Below are 15,402 nucleotides of genomic sequence, written 5' to 3'. Positions count from 1 at the left end.
AAAACCCAGAATGGACAAAAAACGGATGTAAACCGCCAAAAAAAGGACATAAGTGAACAAAAACGGATCTAAACGGACACAAAAAAACATGAAAAACTGATGTAAACAAATGAACAGATGTAAACTGATGAAAAACTAACGTAAACTGAAGAAAAACTGACGCAAACTGATAAAAAACTAACAAACTGACGCGAACTGATAAAAAACTAACAAACTGATGAAAAACTGACACAAACTGATGAAAAACTAACGCGAACTGATGAAAAACTGATGCGAACTGATGAAAAACTGATGCGAACTGATGAAAAACTAACATAAACCGATGAAAAACTGACGCAACCTGATCTTTTTCTTGAAAAATAACGTGACTAAGCTGATGAAAAAAACAGAGTGCCCGTGTGAAAGGACCCGAAGAGGAAAACTCTCTGGATGGGGTCCCCAGTCACATTTCACATTGTAACCAGACGTCCCTGTGTACAGACACCCCTATTCAGTAAGCCCTTATGGCACACAAGAGGTGAGGAACACCCATTCTCCCAGCATGTCCCGGGCCCAGGACCCTTCGTTCTGCACACTCCCAGCACTCTGGGCCCCAAGTCCTCTGTGGGCGTACACAGCTGTCAGCGGAAAGAGCCGGCCACCGGGTCATGGCGCAGGCGCCGCTCTACCTGTGACCCGGGAAGCCGTCCCTCCTCCTTCCGCCATTTTGGCCTCTGCCTCTTGTCGGGTCTGTTCAGTTACCACGTGAAGCGCCCGGCCGGGGCCCTGACAGGCCAGGGAGGAGGAGAGGGAGAACCGAGACTGATCGCTGCTACACGGGACTTGTCATACCGACTACCGGGGGGGGCCAACCGGGCCAGAGCACGAGGGGAACCGGGAGGAGCAGAACGGCGAGTCCAACTGGAGGGGCAGCAACGGCCACGACATGCCGAGTGTCAGCCTCCCGCCCAAGGAGAACGCGCTCTTCAAACGGATCCTGGTGAGAGGGGGGCCTTCCAATGTATATACATCAATACAGGGAGGGGGCTGACATATACATTACTTATTGTATACATGTCATATCTGCCTAATGGAGTACAGGGGGGGCTGGGATATACACCACTGTATACATATCTGTATAATGGAGTACATGGGGGGCTGGGATATACACCACTGTATACATTATCTGTATAATGGAGTACATGGGGGGGGCTGGGATATACACCACTGTATACATATCTGTATAATGGAGTACAGGGGGGCTGGGATATACACCACTGTATACATGTCATATCTGCCTAATGGAGTACAGGGGGGCTGGGATATACACCACTGTATACATTATCTGTATAATGGAGTACAGGGGGGCTGGGATATACACCACTGTATACATTATCTGTATAATGGAGTACAGGGGGGCTGGAATATACACCACTGTATACATTATCTGTATAATGGAGTACATGGGGGGCTGGGACATACACCACTGTGTACATTATCTGTATAATGGAGTACATGGGGGGCTGGGACATACACCACTGTATACATTATCTGTATAATGGAGTACATGGGGGGGGGGCTAGGATATACACCACTGTATACATTATCTGTATAATGGAGTACATGGGGGGGGGCTGGGACATACACCACTGTATACATTATCTATATAATGGAGTACATGGGGGGCTGGGATATACACCACTGTATACATTATCTGTATAATGGAGTACATGGGGGGGGGGCTGGGACATACACCACTGTATACATTATCTGTATAATGGAGTACATGGGGGGCTGGGATATACACCACTGTATACATTATCTGTATAATGGAGTACAGGGGGGCTGGGACATGCACCACTGTATACATATCTGTATAATGGAGTACGGGGGGGGGGGCTGGGATATACACCACTGTATACATTATCTGTATAATGGAGTACATGGGGGGCTGGGATATACACCACTGTATACATTATCTGTATAATGGAGTACATGGGGGGCTGGGACATACACCACTGTATACATTATCTGTATAATGGAGTACAGGGGGGGTTGGGACATACACCACTGTATACATATCTGTATAATGGAGTACAGGGGGAGGGGCTGGGACATACACCACTGTATACATTATCTGTATAATGGAGTACAGGGGGGGTTGGGACATACACCACTGTATACATATCTGTATAATGGAGTACAGGGGGAGGGGCTGGGACATACACCACTGTATACATTATCTGTATAATGGAGTACAGGGGGAGGGGCTGGGACATACACCACTGTATACATTATCTGTATAATGGAGTACAGGGGGAGGGGCTGGGACATACACCACTGTATACATTATCTGTATAATGGAGTACGGGGGAGGGGCTGGGACATACACCACTGTATACATTATCTGTATAATGGAGTACGGGGGGGCTGGGACATACACCACTGTATACATTATCTGTATAATGGAGTACAGGGGGAGGGGCTGGGACATACACCACTGTATACATTATCTGTATAATGGAGTACAGGGGGAGGGGCTGGGACATACACCACTGTATACATTATCTGTATAATGGAGTACAGGGGGAGGGGCTGGGACATACACCACTGTATACATTATCTGTATAATGGAGTACGGGGGGGCTGGGACATACACCACTGTATACATTATCTGTATAATGGAGTACAGGGGGAGGGGCTGGGACATACACCACTGTATACATTATCTGTATAATGGAGTACAGGGGGAGGGGCTGGGACATACACCACTGTATACATTATCTGTATAATGGAGTACAGGGGGAGGGGCTGGGACATACACCACTGTATACATTATCTGTATAATGGAGTACGGGGGAGGGGCTGGGACATACACCACTGTATACATTATCTGTATAATGGAGTACGGGGGAGGGGCTGGGACATACACCACTGTATACATTATCTGTATAATGGAGTACGGGGGGGCTGGGACATACACCACTGTATACATTATCTGTATAATGGAGTACGGGGGGCTGGGATATACACCACTGTATAATGGAGTACAGGGGGGGCTGGGATATACACCACTGTATACATGTCATCACTATAATGGAGTACAGGGGAGGTGGGATATACATACTGTGTACATGTCATATCACTATAATGGAGTACAGGGGAGCTGGGATATACCATGTCATATCACTATAATGGAGTACAGGGGAGCTGGGATATACATTACTGTGTACATGTCATATCACTATAATGGAGCACGGGGGGGCTGGGATATACATTACTGTATACATGTCACATCACTATAATGGAGTACAGAGGAGCTGGGATATACATTACTGTATACATGTCACATCACTATAATGGAGTACGGGGGAGCTGGGATATACATACTGTATACATGTCATATCACTATAATGGAGTACAGGGGGGCTGGGATATACATTTCTGTATACATGTCATATCACTATAATGGAGTACAGGGGAGCTGGGATATACATTACTGTGTACATGTCATGTCACTATAATGGAGTACAGGGGGGCTGGGATATACATTACTGTATACATGTCATATCACTATAATGGAGTACAGGGGAGCTGGGATATACATTACTGTATACATGTCATATTACTATAATGGAGTACAGGGGGGCTGGGATATACATTACTGTATACATGTCATGTCACTATAATGGAGCACAGGGGGGCTGGGATATACATTACTGTATACATGTCATATTACTATAATGGGGTACAGGGGGGCTGGGATATACATTACTGTATACATGTCATATCACTATAATGGGGTACAGGGGGGCTGGGATATACATTACTGTATACATGTCATATCACTATAATGGAGTACAGGGAGAAAGGCTGAGGTATACATTAATGTATACATGTCATACCCCTATAACTGATTTGGGGGAGGGAGATGCATTACTAAATACACCAATCAGTCATAACTTTATGACCACTGGCGGGGTCAGTGAATAACATTGATTATCTTGTTACATTGGTATCTGGAAGTTGGTGATCTATACTTGGCAGCAAGTTAACATGCTGTCACTGACGTTGATGTGTTGAAAGCAGAATCACACCTTGTGCACCCACTCGTAGTGAAATACATGCTCGCCTTGTTCATAGACTTCTATACATTACAGCTCTAAAAGTGTTCTGTTTCTGTACTCCTTGCAGATCCTCCTCTGGCTATTTAGCCCACTTCATGTGTAAGGTGCCTTTAAGGGACCAGACCTTGCTACCAGTCAAACATAGTGCTCAAAACAGAAACAAAAACTATTCATAACAGAACCTCATATAGAAAGTACTTGCAATCTTTATTTGTATAATATTGCACTTAAAGTGTTAACACGCACATGCTGGCAATGTTTTAACATTTTTCCATTTTTGCGTTCAACTGAAAGTGATGTCATTGGCTCCGCCTAATGAATTTTACAACTGGTCACGTGACTTCCTCAGGCTAGTATATACCAGCACTCCTTCCTTGTAGTTGATTGTAGTGATATGACATGTATACAGTATTGTACATCTCAGCACCCCCTCCGTGTACTTGGTTATAGTGATATGATACGTGTACAGTATTGTGCATCCCAGGACAGGCCTCCCTGTACTTGGTTATAGTGATATGATACGTGTACAGTATCGTACATCCCAGGACAGGCCTCCCTGTACTTGGTTATAGTGATATGATACGTGTACAGTATCGTACATCCCAGGACAGGCCTCCCTGTACTTGGTTATAGTGATATGATACGTGTACATTATTGTACATCCCAGGACAGGCCTCCCTGTACTTGGTTATAGTGATATGATACGTGTACAGTATCGTACATCCCAGGACAGGCCTCCCTGTTCTTGGTTATAGTGATATGATACGTGTACAGTTTTGTACAGCCCAGGACAGGCCTCCCTGTTCTTCGTTATAGTGATATGATACGTGTACAGTTTTGTACAGCCCAGGACAGGCCTCCCTGTTCTTCGTTATAGTGATATGATACGTGTACAGTATTTTATACTAGTACTGGCTGCGATCAGTGACTTATTGTGATACTGCGGCGGGGGGGTTAAGTGGGACTGACTAACTGCTACTGACATCTCCAGGGACACTAATACAGTTTTTAGTGCTACTAAAAAGCACTGACACTGGACAGGAAGGTGTTAACATCTGAGGTGATCAAAGGGTTAACTGTGTGCTAGTTTACTATGTGGCCTGTGTGTTTTTTACTATGTAAGCATGCTGCTTTGTATTGCTCTGCTATGCAGAGCAATACAAAGCCTAGTGCTGGTGCTGACGGGAGATATGTGTTGTTTACGTACAGACCCTCTCCCCTGTCAGTGTTCCTTGGTGACCTCCTGGTGCCGGCGGGGAATCCCCCAGCCAGGACCCAGTGATCGACAGCTGTAGCTACCAATGGCAGCGTGGGTAGGGCAGCGCGGTCCCCCTACCCGAAAATGCAGAATTTTGTGTGTGTGTGTAGCCCTGCCACCCTGTATCAGTAGCTCTGCTATAGGGCAGCTGGGAAGCGGTTAAAAGCAGTTTATGGATGGCACATGGGCATATGCATTAACAGATTATGGTCGCATTTCATTCATGAAAGCTATAGTACAGCTTCTGTGAATGATGGGGGCAGAAAGGGCAGGCATAGTCGGTACTCTCAATTAGTGCCTGTCACAGGTTTAGTGCTAGTATTAACCCCTGCAACACTGGAAGGTTAACGCTTTGAGATATGGCAGGGGAGGGAGAGTACTTTAGATTCCCACTGTGACAGCCGGCACTGGCTGTGAGGGCTTGACAAGTTTGCTTTGAAACTAGGATCCAGTTTTTTGGGGTTTTTTTTTTTTACTAACGGCTTTATTTTCGATGACGGAGATGGCAGATCTTGAATTTGCGCATGGAGCAGACTGAAGCTGGGCATGCTGCTGAGTGGGACGGCTTTTTGAGGCTGAGGTTTTGTGTGTGTGTGTCATGCTGTGTGGGCTGGACTCTGCTCACTTCCCTGCTTGTGTCCAGCGCCACGCATGTCGACTGGCGGCAGGGCTGAGGAGCGGGCCACGGTGTGCACGGATTGGCTGGTGTCAAGGGAGAGGGGAGTGTGGGGGAGCCTTACTGCATGGCGCCAGTGTGTCTGCTGGGGGAGGGGACAGAAGGTGCACAGGGGTGCCTGTGTGTGGAGAGGAAGAGAAAAACTTTGGCTCTGCTGCGGGTAAGCAGCAGAGCACGAGTTTTTTGTTTTTGGATGTTTGAGCTGGATCGGCTGCCTGGTGCCCAGAGCTGTACACCGCGTTCCAAATTATTATGCAAATTCTATTTAAGTGTCACAAAGATGCAATATTTTGTTTTTCAGTTTAACTCATGGATGGCATTGTGTGTCAGGGCTCTTTTGATCACTGAAAACAATCTCGGATAATTAGATTGGCCGGTGAGCCCAATTTAAGGAAAAACTACTAAAGGAGGGTGTTCCACATTATTAAGCAGAGCACTATTTTCAAGCAATATTGGGAAGAAAAAGGATCTCTCAGCTGCCGAAAAGAGTGAAATAGTTCAATGCCTTGGACGAGGTATGAAAACATTAGATATTTCACGAAAACTTAAGCGTGATCATCGCACTATTAAGAGATTTGTGGCTGATTCAGAGCACAGACGGGTTCGTGCAGATAAAGGCACATTGAGGAAGATTTCTGCCAGATCCATGCATCGGATCAAGAGAGCAGCTGCTAAAATACCATTACATAGCAGCAAACAGATATTTGAAGCTGCTGGTGCCTCTGGAGTCCCACGGACATCAAGGTGTAGAGTCCTCCAGAGTCTTACAACTGTGCATAAACCTTCTATTCGGCCACCAATAACCAATGCTCACAAGCAGAAACAGCTGCATTGGGCAGAAAAATACATGAAGACTAATTTTCAAACAGTCCTGTTCACTGATGAGTGCCGTGCAACCCTGGATGGTCCAGATGGATGGAGTAGTGGATGGTTGGTGGACGGCCACCCTGTTCCAACAAGGTTGCGACGTCAGCAAGGCGGTGGTGGAGTCATGTTTTGGGCTGGAATCATGGGAACAGAGCAGGTCGGCCCCTTTAGAACCTCCGAAGGTGTAAAGATGACCTCTGCAAAGTATGTGGAGTTTATGACTGACCACTTTCTTCCCTGGTACAGAAGGAAGAACTATGCTTTCCATAATAAATTCATCTTCATGCATGACAATGCACCATCTCATGCTGCCAAGAATACCTCTGCATCAGTGGCTGTTATGGAGATAAAAGGAGAGCAAGTCATGGGGTGGCCTCCATCCTCCCCTGACCTCAATCCTATTGAGAACCTTTGGAGCATCCTCAAGCAAAAGATCTATGAGGGTGGGAGGCAGTTTACATCCAAACAGCAGCTCTGGGAGGCTATTCTGACATCTTGCAAACAAATTCAAGCAGAAACTGTCTAAAAACTCACAAGTTCAATAGATGCAAGACTTATGAAGCTGCTATCAAATAAGGGGTCCTATGTTAAAATGTAACGTGACCTGTTAAAATGTTTAAAAAGTTAAAATGTTGTTAAAAGTTTGATTGAAATAGCTTTTGATTTCAGTAAATATGCTGCAAACACAACAAATGACAATTTTCAGTTCTTTACAACCTATAAAGTGTTTGGAAACTTACTGTGCGTAATAATTTGGAACAGTGCATTATAAGTGTTTTATGTTTAAAATAAATACAGTTATCATTAGGAGGTTTGTTCAATAAAATGTGAATTGTACTCTTAATAGTTGATAACATGAGAATTATGCTGACTGTTATTTACATCAATTATTTAGGTAAATGAGAAAAATATAATTTGCATAATAATTTGGAACAGGGTGTATACCTGGGGTGTCAGACAATGGGAGTTGCTTTCACGCCTGGTGCTGGAGGTGAGCAGGCTGGCGGAAGCCCAGGTGCTGGGATGGGGTTTCTGGTCACTATGATGACCTGGTAATTGTTGAGCCCTGCCCTCCCCCCCATATACACCCTGGTCCCCTTCCCCCCTCCATACATCTCTCCCACCCTCCTCTGTATACACACTGGATCTGGTTTCCCCCCCTTCCCACACACCCCTTTCTTTATGCACCCTGACACTCCCCCCTTGTATACCTCCCGGGTCTTGTCCTTCCCCCTGTATACACCTCGGGTCCGGTTCCCCCTCTATATACATACCCAGAGACGCTGCACTTGATGTGGGAACCCAGGAAAATAAAAGAGCACATCTGTTCCAGTTCCTCCGCGTTCCCATGGGACACGAGCAGAGTGTAGAATCTCCCCAGCGCACAGCAGGTGAACATTCAACCCAGGCAGCTTCTCCACTCCAACTTCCACCATGTCCAGGTCCTGCAGGGAGTACTGCCATTCTGCCTGCTCAGTCAGGTGGAATCCACACAGGCTGCTGGATCTCACATTATTTCTTTTTTGTTTTGTTTTTAATAATGCTAATTTTATTTTGTTTTATTTATTTATTTTATTTACTTTGTTATTACAAGGGTTAACAAGCCTCCATATGATAGTATCTGGCAGGTGACAGGTACTCTTTATTTTGATGTTGGCAGTCTGTTAGATCCCAATGTTTCCCCTGTCTTCAAAAGCATCCAACCCAGCAGAGATCTGCTTGGTTAGATGCTTCCTGGACTGCATTAGCTAGAGAAAGATAGCTCTGAAACGAGAATCAAAGAAATCTGCTAGATCAGTTTGACTTTACAGCCAGGAGCCAGCTGAGGGAAACAGGCAAAAGCTGATGGCTGCTACTGAAACCGATAACCTGTGCTTAACCTGTCTCTCTTTGAATGTCCAAAAAGCTGAAGTCGTTAAATGAGTTGCTTGCATTAGTTACCCTGTCAGTTTTTTCCCTATATTTTCATCTGGTGATCTGTTGTAAAAGTAAGTCGCAGGGAAAGATTCCATGGGTTGAGAATAGAAGTCCAATGAAGTTACTGTCCTGTATTATCATGAAATTGGGTTGCGGCTGTTAGAATAAGTATGGCTATCCTAGTTTTTCTGATACCTTATAATGGATCAGTGTGGCCTATTACACACAGGCGGTCTGATCATACTCAAAAGGCCCGAGACCTTTCCCTTTTTTCTGGACATAAAGGTGACAGGTATAAACGGGTGCAAAATGTAAACAGTCTTTTTACATCTGCCCACCATTTGGATCCAATTCATGGATCCTCGACTGATCAGAACAAATCTGGCCAGTGATAAAGCATCCTAGAATATTTTAACTAGTCAAATATGGAGGAAGGAAATCCTTTTTCCTATGCTTTGGCAGGTTGTGTTCTTCTAAATTGGTAACTTGATCTCCTTGTTCCTCAGCTGGTACAGTTGTGGTGTTAACTCAGCATTTTAGCTGTGAATTCTTGCAGGCTATGACCTGTATCCATTCCAAAATGGTGCCTTCCTTCAGCTGGTATAATAACATTATGCTTCTGTTCATGCACCTCCTATGGGAGGCAGAAACAAGCTTTCCTGTGTTTTAGGAATGCAGTTTCAGCACTTTTTCTCCACCACCCACATAATTTGTTTGAATCACTTTAGCAAAGTGCTAAATCGGGTGTGGAAATTTTCTAAAAAAAAAAAACCTATTTCTCCAAGGGATTTAATCAAGGTCTCAATCTACTTGTCCCTCATAACAATCTACTTGTCCTGATAACAAAAAAAATTCAAATTCCCAGAATGGAAAATACAAAGGCTTAATGTTTATTTTGTTTTTTTGTTTTTTTTAGGCAGAGGTGCTTTTAGGAATGGCTAGGGCCTTTAACAATTGAAAGTAGTTGTATGGTGAATTAAACTTTTAATGTTTTTATTTTTTGCTAGAAAGTGTCTTAGAACTCCCAAACTTTTTTTTTTTTTTTTTTTTAAAGCAGATGCCCTAAAGAGTTGGTGGGTTTTGCAATTTTTTTATGTCGCATGGCATTCGCACAGCGGTTTATCAAACACAATTTTTTATTTTAAATACGCTTTCTGGAATTTTAATGCATAAAACGCACTACATAACCCAATTTTTTGGTAAAATATAAGATGATGTTACACCAAGTAAAAAGATACCAAACATGTTATGCTTTAAAATTGCGCACACGCATGCAATGGCAACAAACAGCGTAAATTTTACTATCCATAGGTGGCACTTTAACAGCTTTTACAGGTTACCACTTTAGATTTACACAGGATTTACTGGCGTGCATGGTGATACCTCACGTGTGTGCGACAATTGCTGTTTGCAGGACACATGCATTCGTTTTTGCGCGCGGGCACAGGAGTGCTTTAAAAATTTTTTATTATTATTTATTTTGATACTGTCGCTTTAATTTTTTAACCTCTTCACGCCGGTCGAACGCAGATGTGGGGCCTCCCGGAATCTGGTCATAGACGCCGAGCGGCTGCACATTTGCGTTCTATTAAAAAAGAACATTTGTGCTGAGAGCGCGTACCCTGCACGCTCCCAGCACACATCCGCTACTCACGGAATGGTCCTGATCTCCTTTTTCGATCGGGACTTTTCCCAATCATGTGACTGCCGTGTCATGGCGGTCACGTGACCCTAAACCCTGCCCCGCCTCCCAGCTTCTGAAACCCTTAAAGGGCTGGGAGGCACTGGTGCGAAGGGGTTAAAATAGCTTTTATTGCTGTCACAAGGAATGTAAACATCCATTGTGACAGCAGTAGGCAGTGATAGGTACTCTTTATGGAGAGATCTGGGTTCAATAAGACTCCATATCCTTCCTCTGCCCTGAAAAGCATTTGTTCACACCAAGATCAGTGTGATCAAATGCTTACCATTTTTAAAAATGGCACCGTTTCCATCTGGGAAAGTGATCTATGCTGATCGTTTCCTGTTTCAAGCTAACAGCCGCTAAGGCTTTCAGGGCTTGTAGGCTCTCATTCACAGATGACTGCAAATTTTTTTAAAATTTGACAGCTAGTGAAGGGATAGAAGATTCCCTCCTAGCTGTCAAAGAGGAATGGGGGGGCTGGTCTGATCTTTACGTATTACACTCTGAATATGGGTGTACCATGTTACAAAAGGTGAACTTATCCTTTAAGCTAACCATATATTGGTCAGATTTCAATTCATGCTGGGCCACTGTGATTGAACAGAAACTGATTTACCGATTAGCGTTCTGTTCAACCAGCCTGTTGGGAAAAAAATCTTCTCAGTTACCACTGATTAGTGTATTCTGGCTGTGGGAAGTCTGAAACTAGTTCCCCGTCGCATCTGCCTTGTTTGTGATTGACAGCGGATGGCAGTCAGTGGATTCCATAGCCGTTGTTGAGACCAAAAGCAGCTATAAAATCATCCCACTGGCATCCTCTGTCAATCAAAGGCAAGGTGGACTTGATGAGGAACTAATCTCTCAGAATCCCTATCAGGGTCTGCCCTTTCACAAGAAACAGTAAAGCCAGTACTTCCTAATTTCCCATTTGGCACTTCGGGACAACAAATCTTCTGGTCCATTTCCCCTATTCACCCTACTCACTCTGCGATGTATTAATTTTTTCCAGGCTCTTCCCTCAGTGTAAGCCCACCAGGCATAACAGTGCCTTGTGTCCCAGCTTCTCTGGTTATTTCTCCATGTTATTCCCATAACCATTAACACTGCGTTCCTTGCAGCTTCTCTCCCATCAGCCTCTTTGGGTACAGTCCCAGAGAAGCTGGAATATAAGGTATTGTGTACTAATACTTGTTGCTTTGTGGCATGCTCCGTAGGGAACTACTTGTTCCAAAAGCTAGCAATCAATTGCTGTTGATTAGCAATTAACTGCAAGCGATTTTAGCTTGGGCCACAAGTTTCAGTAAAATGTAATAATGGCTAATCCATACATTTTGAGTATTGTTACTCTTTTAGGAGTTTTGCTTAGCATTGTCACTTGCATGAGCTTTATACTGGCTAAGCCAGTTTTATCTAGAGAGCTGGGAGGTTCTGAATGGATACAACTGCTGGGGTAGAAAGACCAGTTCTATTTTTATTGCTTTCACATTGTGTTATCTTTCAAACGAAGTGCAATATGCTATTTGTAGAATTACATGGTATTAATTTTCACTGTGAACATAATGATGAGAAATGCTTTAGAAATCTATTTTGTTTTCTTGGCCAATTTCCAAACATTGGTATAGCATTGTCTCATATTGAGCTCTATCAGTGCAAGCAACAGCGCAAAGAACAGTAACTGACAGCAAAAACATCTTCTGGTTTGTTTTTTGTTTGTTTTTTGGTATGAGCAACATATTATTAATCTCTTGCTTGTCAATTTGTTTCCACAACGTCACTTCACCACTGGTTAATGCAGAGATGCTTCATTTGTTAGACCAATAAGGCATCAAATATATATTGTAGCAGGTGATTGTTCTTGCTGCTTTAACAATCTGCCATTGGAGAGTTGCTGCAAGTGGCAGAGTAACTAATGTAAAATAGACTTAAAGTGGTTGTAAAGGCTCAGTTTTTTTTACCTTCGTGCATTCTATGCATGAAGGTAAAAAACCTTCTGTGTGCAGCAGTGCCGCCAGCCACCCTCAATACTTACCTGAGTCCCATCATAATCAATTGATGTGCACAACAGCCTCGGCTGTGTTTTTTTTTTTTTTTTTTTTTCTTTTTGCTCAAAATTGTCTCTTAAATGATTTATTGCTTACACATGCCATGGGTACATGTGGAATTACTCCCCAGAATACGTTCTGCTACTTCTCCCGAGTATGGGGATACCACATGTTAGAGACTTTTTGGCAGTCTATCCAAGTACAGGACCCCAAAATCCAATAAGCACCTTCAGGCTTTTAAAGGGCTTTATTTCTTCATTACACATCCTGACTACCTATCCCAGTTTCAGAGGCCCTGAAATGCCAAAATAGCACCAAACCCCCCCAAATGACCACTTTTTGGAAAGTAGACACCGCAAAGAAATTGATAAGCATGAGTATTTTGAAGATCTTGTTTGTTGCCACAAGTTTTTGGAAAATTAAGAAAGAACACAAATATTTTATAAAACCTTGTGAGAAAAAATGAGATCTGCAAAATACTCACCATTCCACTTTTTAAATTCCTTGGGGTGTCTACTTTCCAAAGAGGGGATATTTGGGGGGGGGGGGGGTTTGGTGCTATCCTGGCATTTCAGGGCCTCCGAAATTGTGATAGGTAGAGAGGAAGTGAAATGAGGAAGTTACACACCTTCAGGCTTTCAAAGTGGTCATTGGATTTCAGGCTCCTGTATGTGGCTAGGCTCCCAAAAAGTCTTGCATGTGGTATCTCCATACTTGGTAGAAGTAGCAGAATGTATTTTGGGGTGTAATTCCACATATACCCATGGCTCTTGTGAGCAATTTATCATTTAAGTGACAAAAAAAAGTGTTAAAAAAAATGTTTTTGTCATTTTCCAAAAACTTGTGGAAAAAAAATAAACCTTCCATGGACTCAATATGCCTCTCAGCAGATAGCTTAGGGTGTCTATGGTCGTTTAGGGGTGTTTGTATTGTCATGGTATTTTAGCACCTCAAGAAATGTGATAGGCAGTCAAAGTAAAAGGTGTGTAAATTCCATTATCTATACCATAGTTTGTACAGGGTTGTGGAAATATTTTAAAAACTACTTGTCCAGGGACTAAATCGGTGTCCCAATGTACTTGTCGCTCATGACAATATACTTGTCCTGATAAACACAAATTTAACCAAAACCATATTTAAATCTGCTATAAGTAATGTCTGGGGCTTTTAAAAACAAAAGGGGCTTTATGGCGACTTAAAAACGTGTAATATTTTTAGCATTGCTAAAAATCCCCTCCCTGTCTGTCTCCAGCCCCACTCCCGGGAACTAACAGGGCGAGAAGAGACCTTGCAGTGTAATGAGCTGCTCATCAGGAAAGGGTAGGTCAGGGCTTATACTTTATCCCTTTTGCTGCCAGAGCTGTTTTTGCGGTTTTTGTACATTTGTACATGTCAAACCTTAAATTTGCGTTCACTTGTGAAATGGCAACAAACTTTAGTAACCCTATATTTTCTATAGGTTGACACTTTTAAAGCTCCTTATAGGTTATCAGTATAGTGTTACAGAGGAGGTCTGGAGCTAGAATTATTCTAGTATGCGCGGCGATATGTAACTTGTGTATTGCAATCCACGTTTTCATGTGTAGTGTAGGCGCCCAAGCATGTGCTTTTACGTTTGTGCGTACATATGTGGGGGCGGGGGCCCTTCATAAATTTGGGGGTGTTACATGCTTAGGTGTAACTTCCATTTAATAAAAAAATGTAATTAACTTTTTTTTGTTAAATCGCCTAGTCCCCTATGTGATGATTTTTGGTGACCGGTTCTATTTTTTTTGAGACATCCGGGGTCTAAAAGACCCTGCATGTCTCCCCTGTACTACACTTAATTTAATGCAGTGCACATTGCACCACATTACATTCTTTCCTGGCCTCACTGACCGGGAACCCGGAAGTGACGTCACATCACCTCCGGGTCAGGAGAGGGAGGGGAGCGGAGCTGATGTGTCCGCTTTCCTCCCTCCCCTATACCACATCCCGCGGCACCCACCGAACCAGTCTCAAGCCCACAGATGGGCAAGCGGAGCCCGGGACATATAGTGGGGGAGAGGCTGACACTGTGGGTTTCTCCCTCCCCTCTAGCCGACGGCGAGTCAGGCCCAAAGATGGGCAAGCGGAGCCCGGGAAACCTCATGTCGGGGGCATGAAGAGGCTGGCACTGTGTGAAAGCAATCGACGGCAGCGTTGCCGCCGATTGTTTCACCTAACGTGAGCCCACTGCTTACCCACAGCAGGGCTAAAGGCCAAAAAAGACTACCTGCCCGGCACCCAGAGCTACATGTCCCTTGTGTCGGGCGATAGGAATTTCTCATCCCTGTTTGTAGATGCTGTAACTTTCACACAAAGCAATCAATATACATTTTGGCCTAAATTTTTGACGAAATTTGAGTTTTTTTTGGATATTTTTTTGACAGAAATGAGAAAATATTGTTTTCAAAATTTTCTGTCTCTTTTTGTTTATAGCATGAAAAATAAAAAGTGCACAGGTGATCAAATACCACCAAAAGAAAGCTCTATTTGTGTGTACAGCATTGCATAACCGCCCAATTGTCAGGTAAACTAGCGCTGTATAGCAAAAAATGGCGTAAATTGCAGTATCTATACCGCACAGGTGATCAAATGCCACCAAAAGAAAGCTCTATTTGTGTGAAAAGGTCGTAAATTTCGTTTGGGTACAGCATTGCATGACCGAGTAATTATCAGTTTAAATAGTGCAGAGCAAAAAAAGGCCTGGTCAGGAAGGGGGTTAAATCCTCAGGAGGGCAAGTGGTTAAACTACCCCTACCATTCTGTGCACACACATTTAAACGTAAATGCACACGTTGGGGTGCTTGTAAACAATAATTGCACAACAC

At 43.6% G+C, this 15,402-nt stretch overlaps 1 protein-coding gene across 2 annotated transcripts in view; it reads left to right on the top strand.

Annotated features, from left to right (window-relative positions):
• The first annotated feature begins 679 nt into the window (after nt 1-679).
• The window catches only part of NAA15 (N-alpha-acetyltransferase 15, NatA auxiliary subunit), a 59,264-nt gene continuing 44,541 nt past the window's right edge, over nt 680-15,402 (top strand). For both annotated transcript variants that reach the window (XM_089693904.1, XM_089693903.1), the window contains exon 1: nt 680-979. In XM_089693904.1, coding sequence (XP_089550030.1) covers nt 926-979 — 54 coding nt within the window. In that variant the 5' untranslated portion in view covers nt 680-925. The remainder of the gene's footprint in view (nt 980-15,402) is intronic.

The sequence above is a fragment of the Staurois parvus genome, unplaced genomic scaffold (genome assembly GCF_062004578.1).
Source record: "Staurois parvus isolate SC_StPar_1 unplaced genomic scaffold, SC_StPar_1.0 ptg000639l, whole genome shotgun sequence".
Lineage (NCBI taxonomy): Eukaryota > Metazoa > Chordata > Amphibia > Anura > Ranidae > Staurois > Staurois parvus.
The sequence above is the reverse complement of the archived record's forward strand: the minus strand, read 5'-3'. Positions and strand labels throughout refer to the sequence as shown.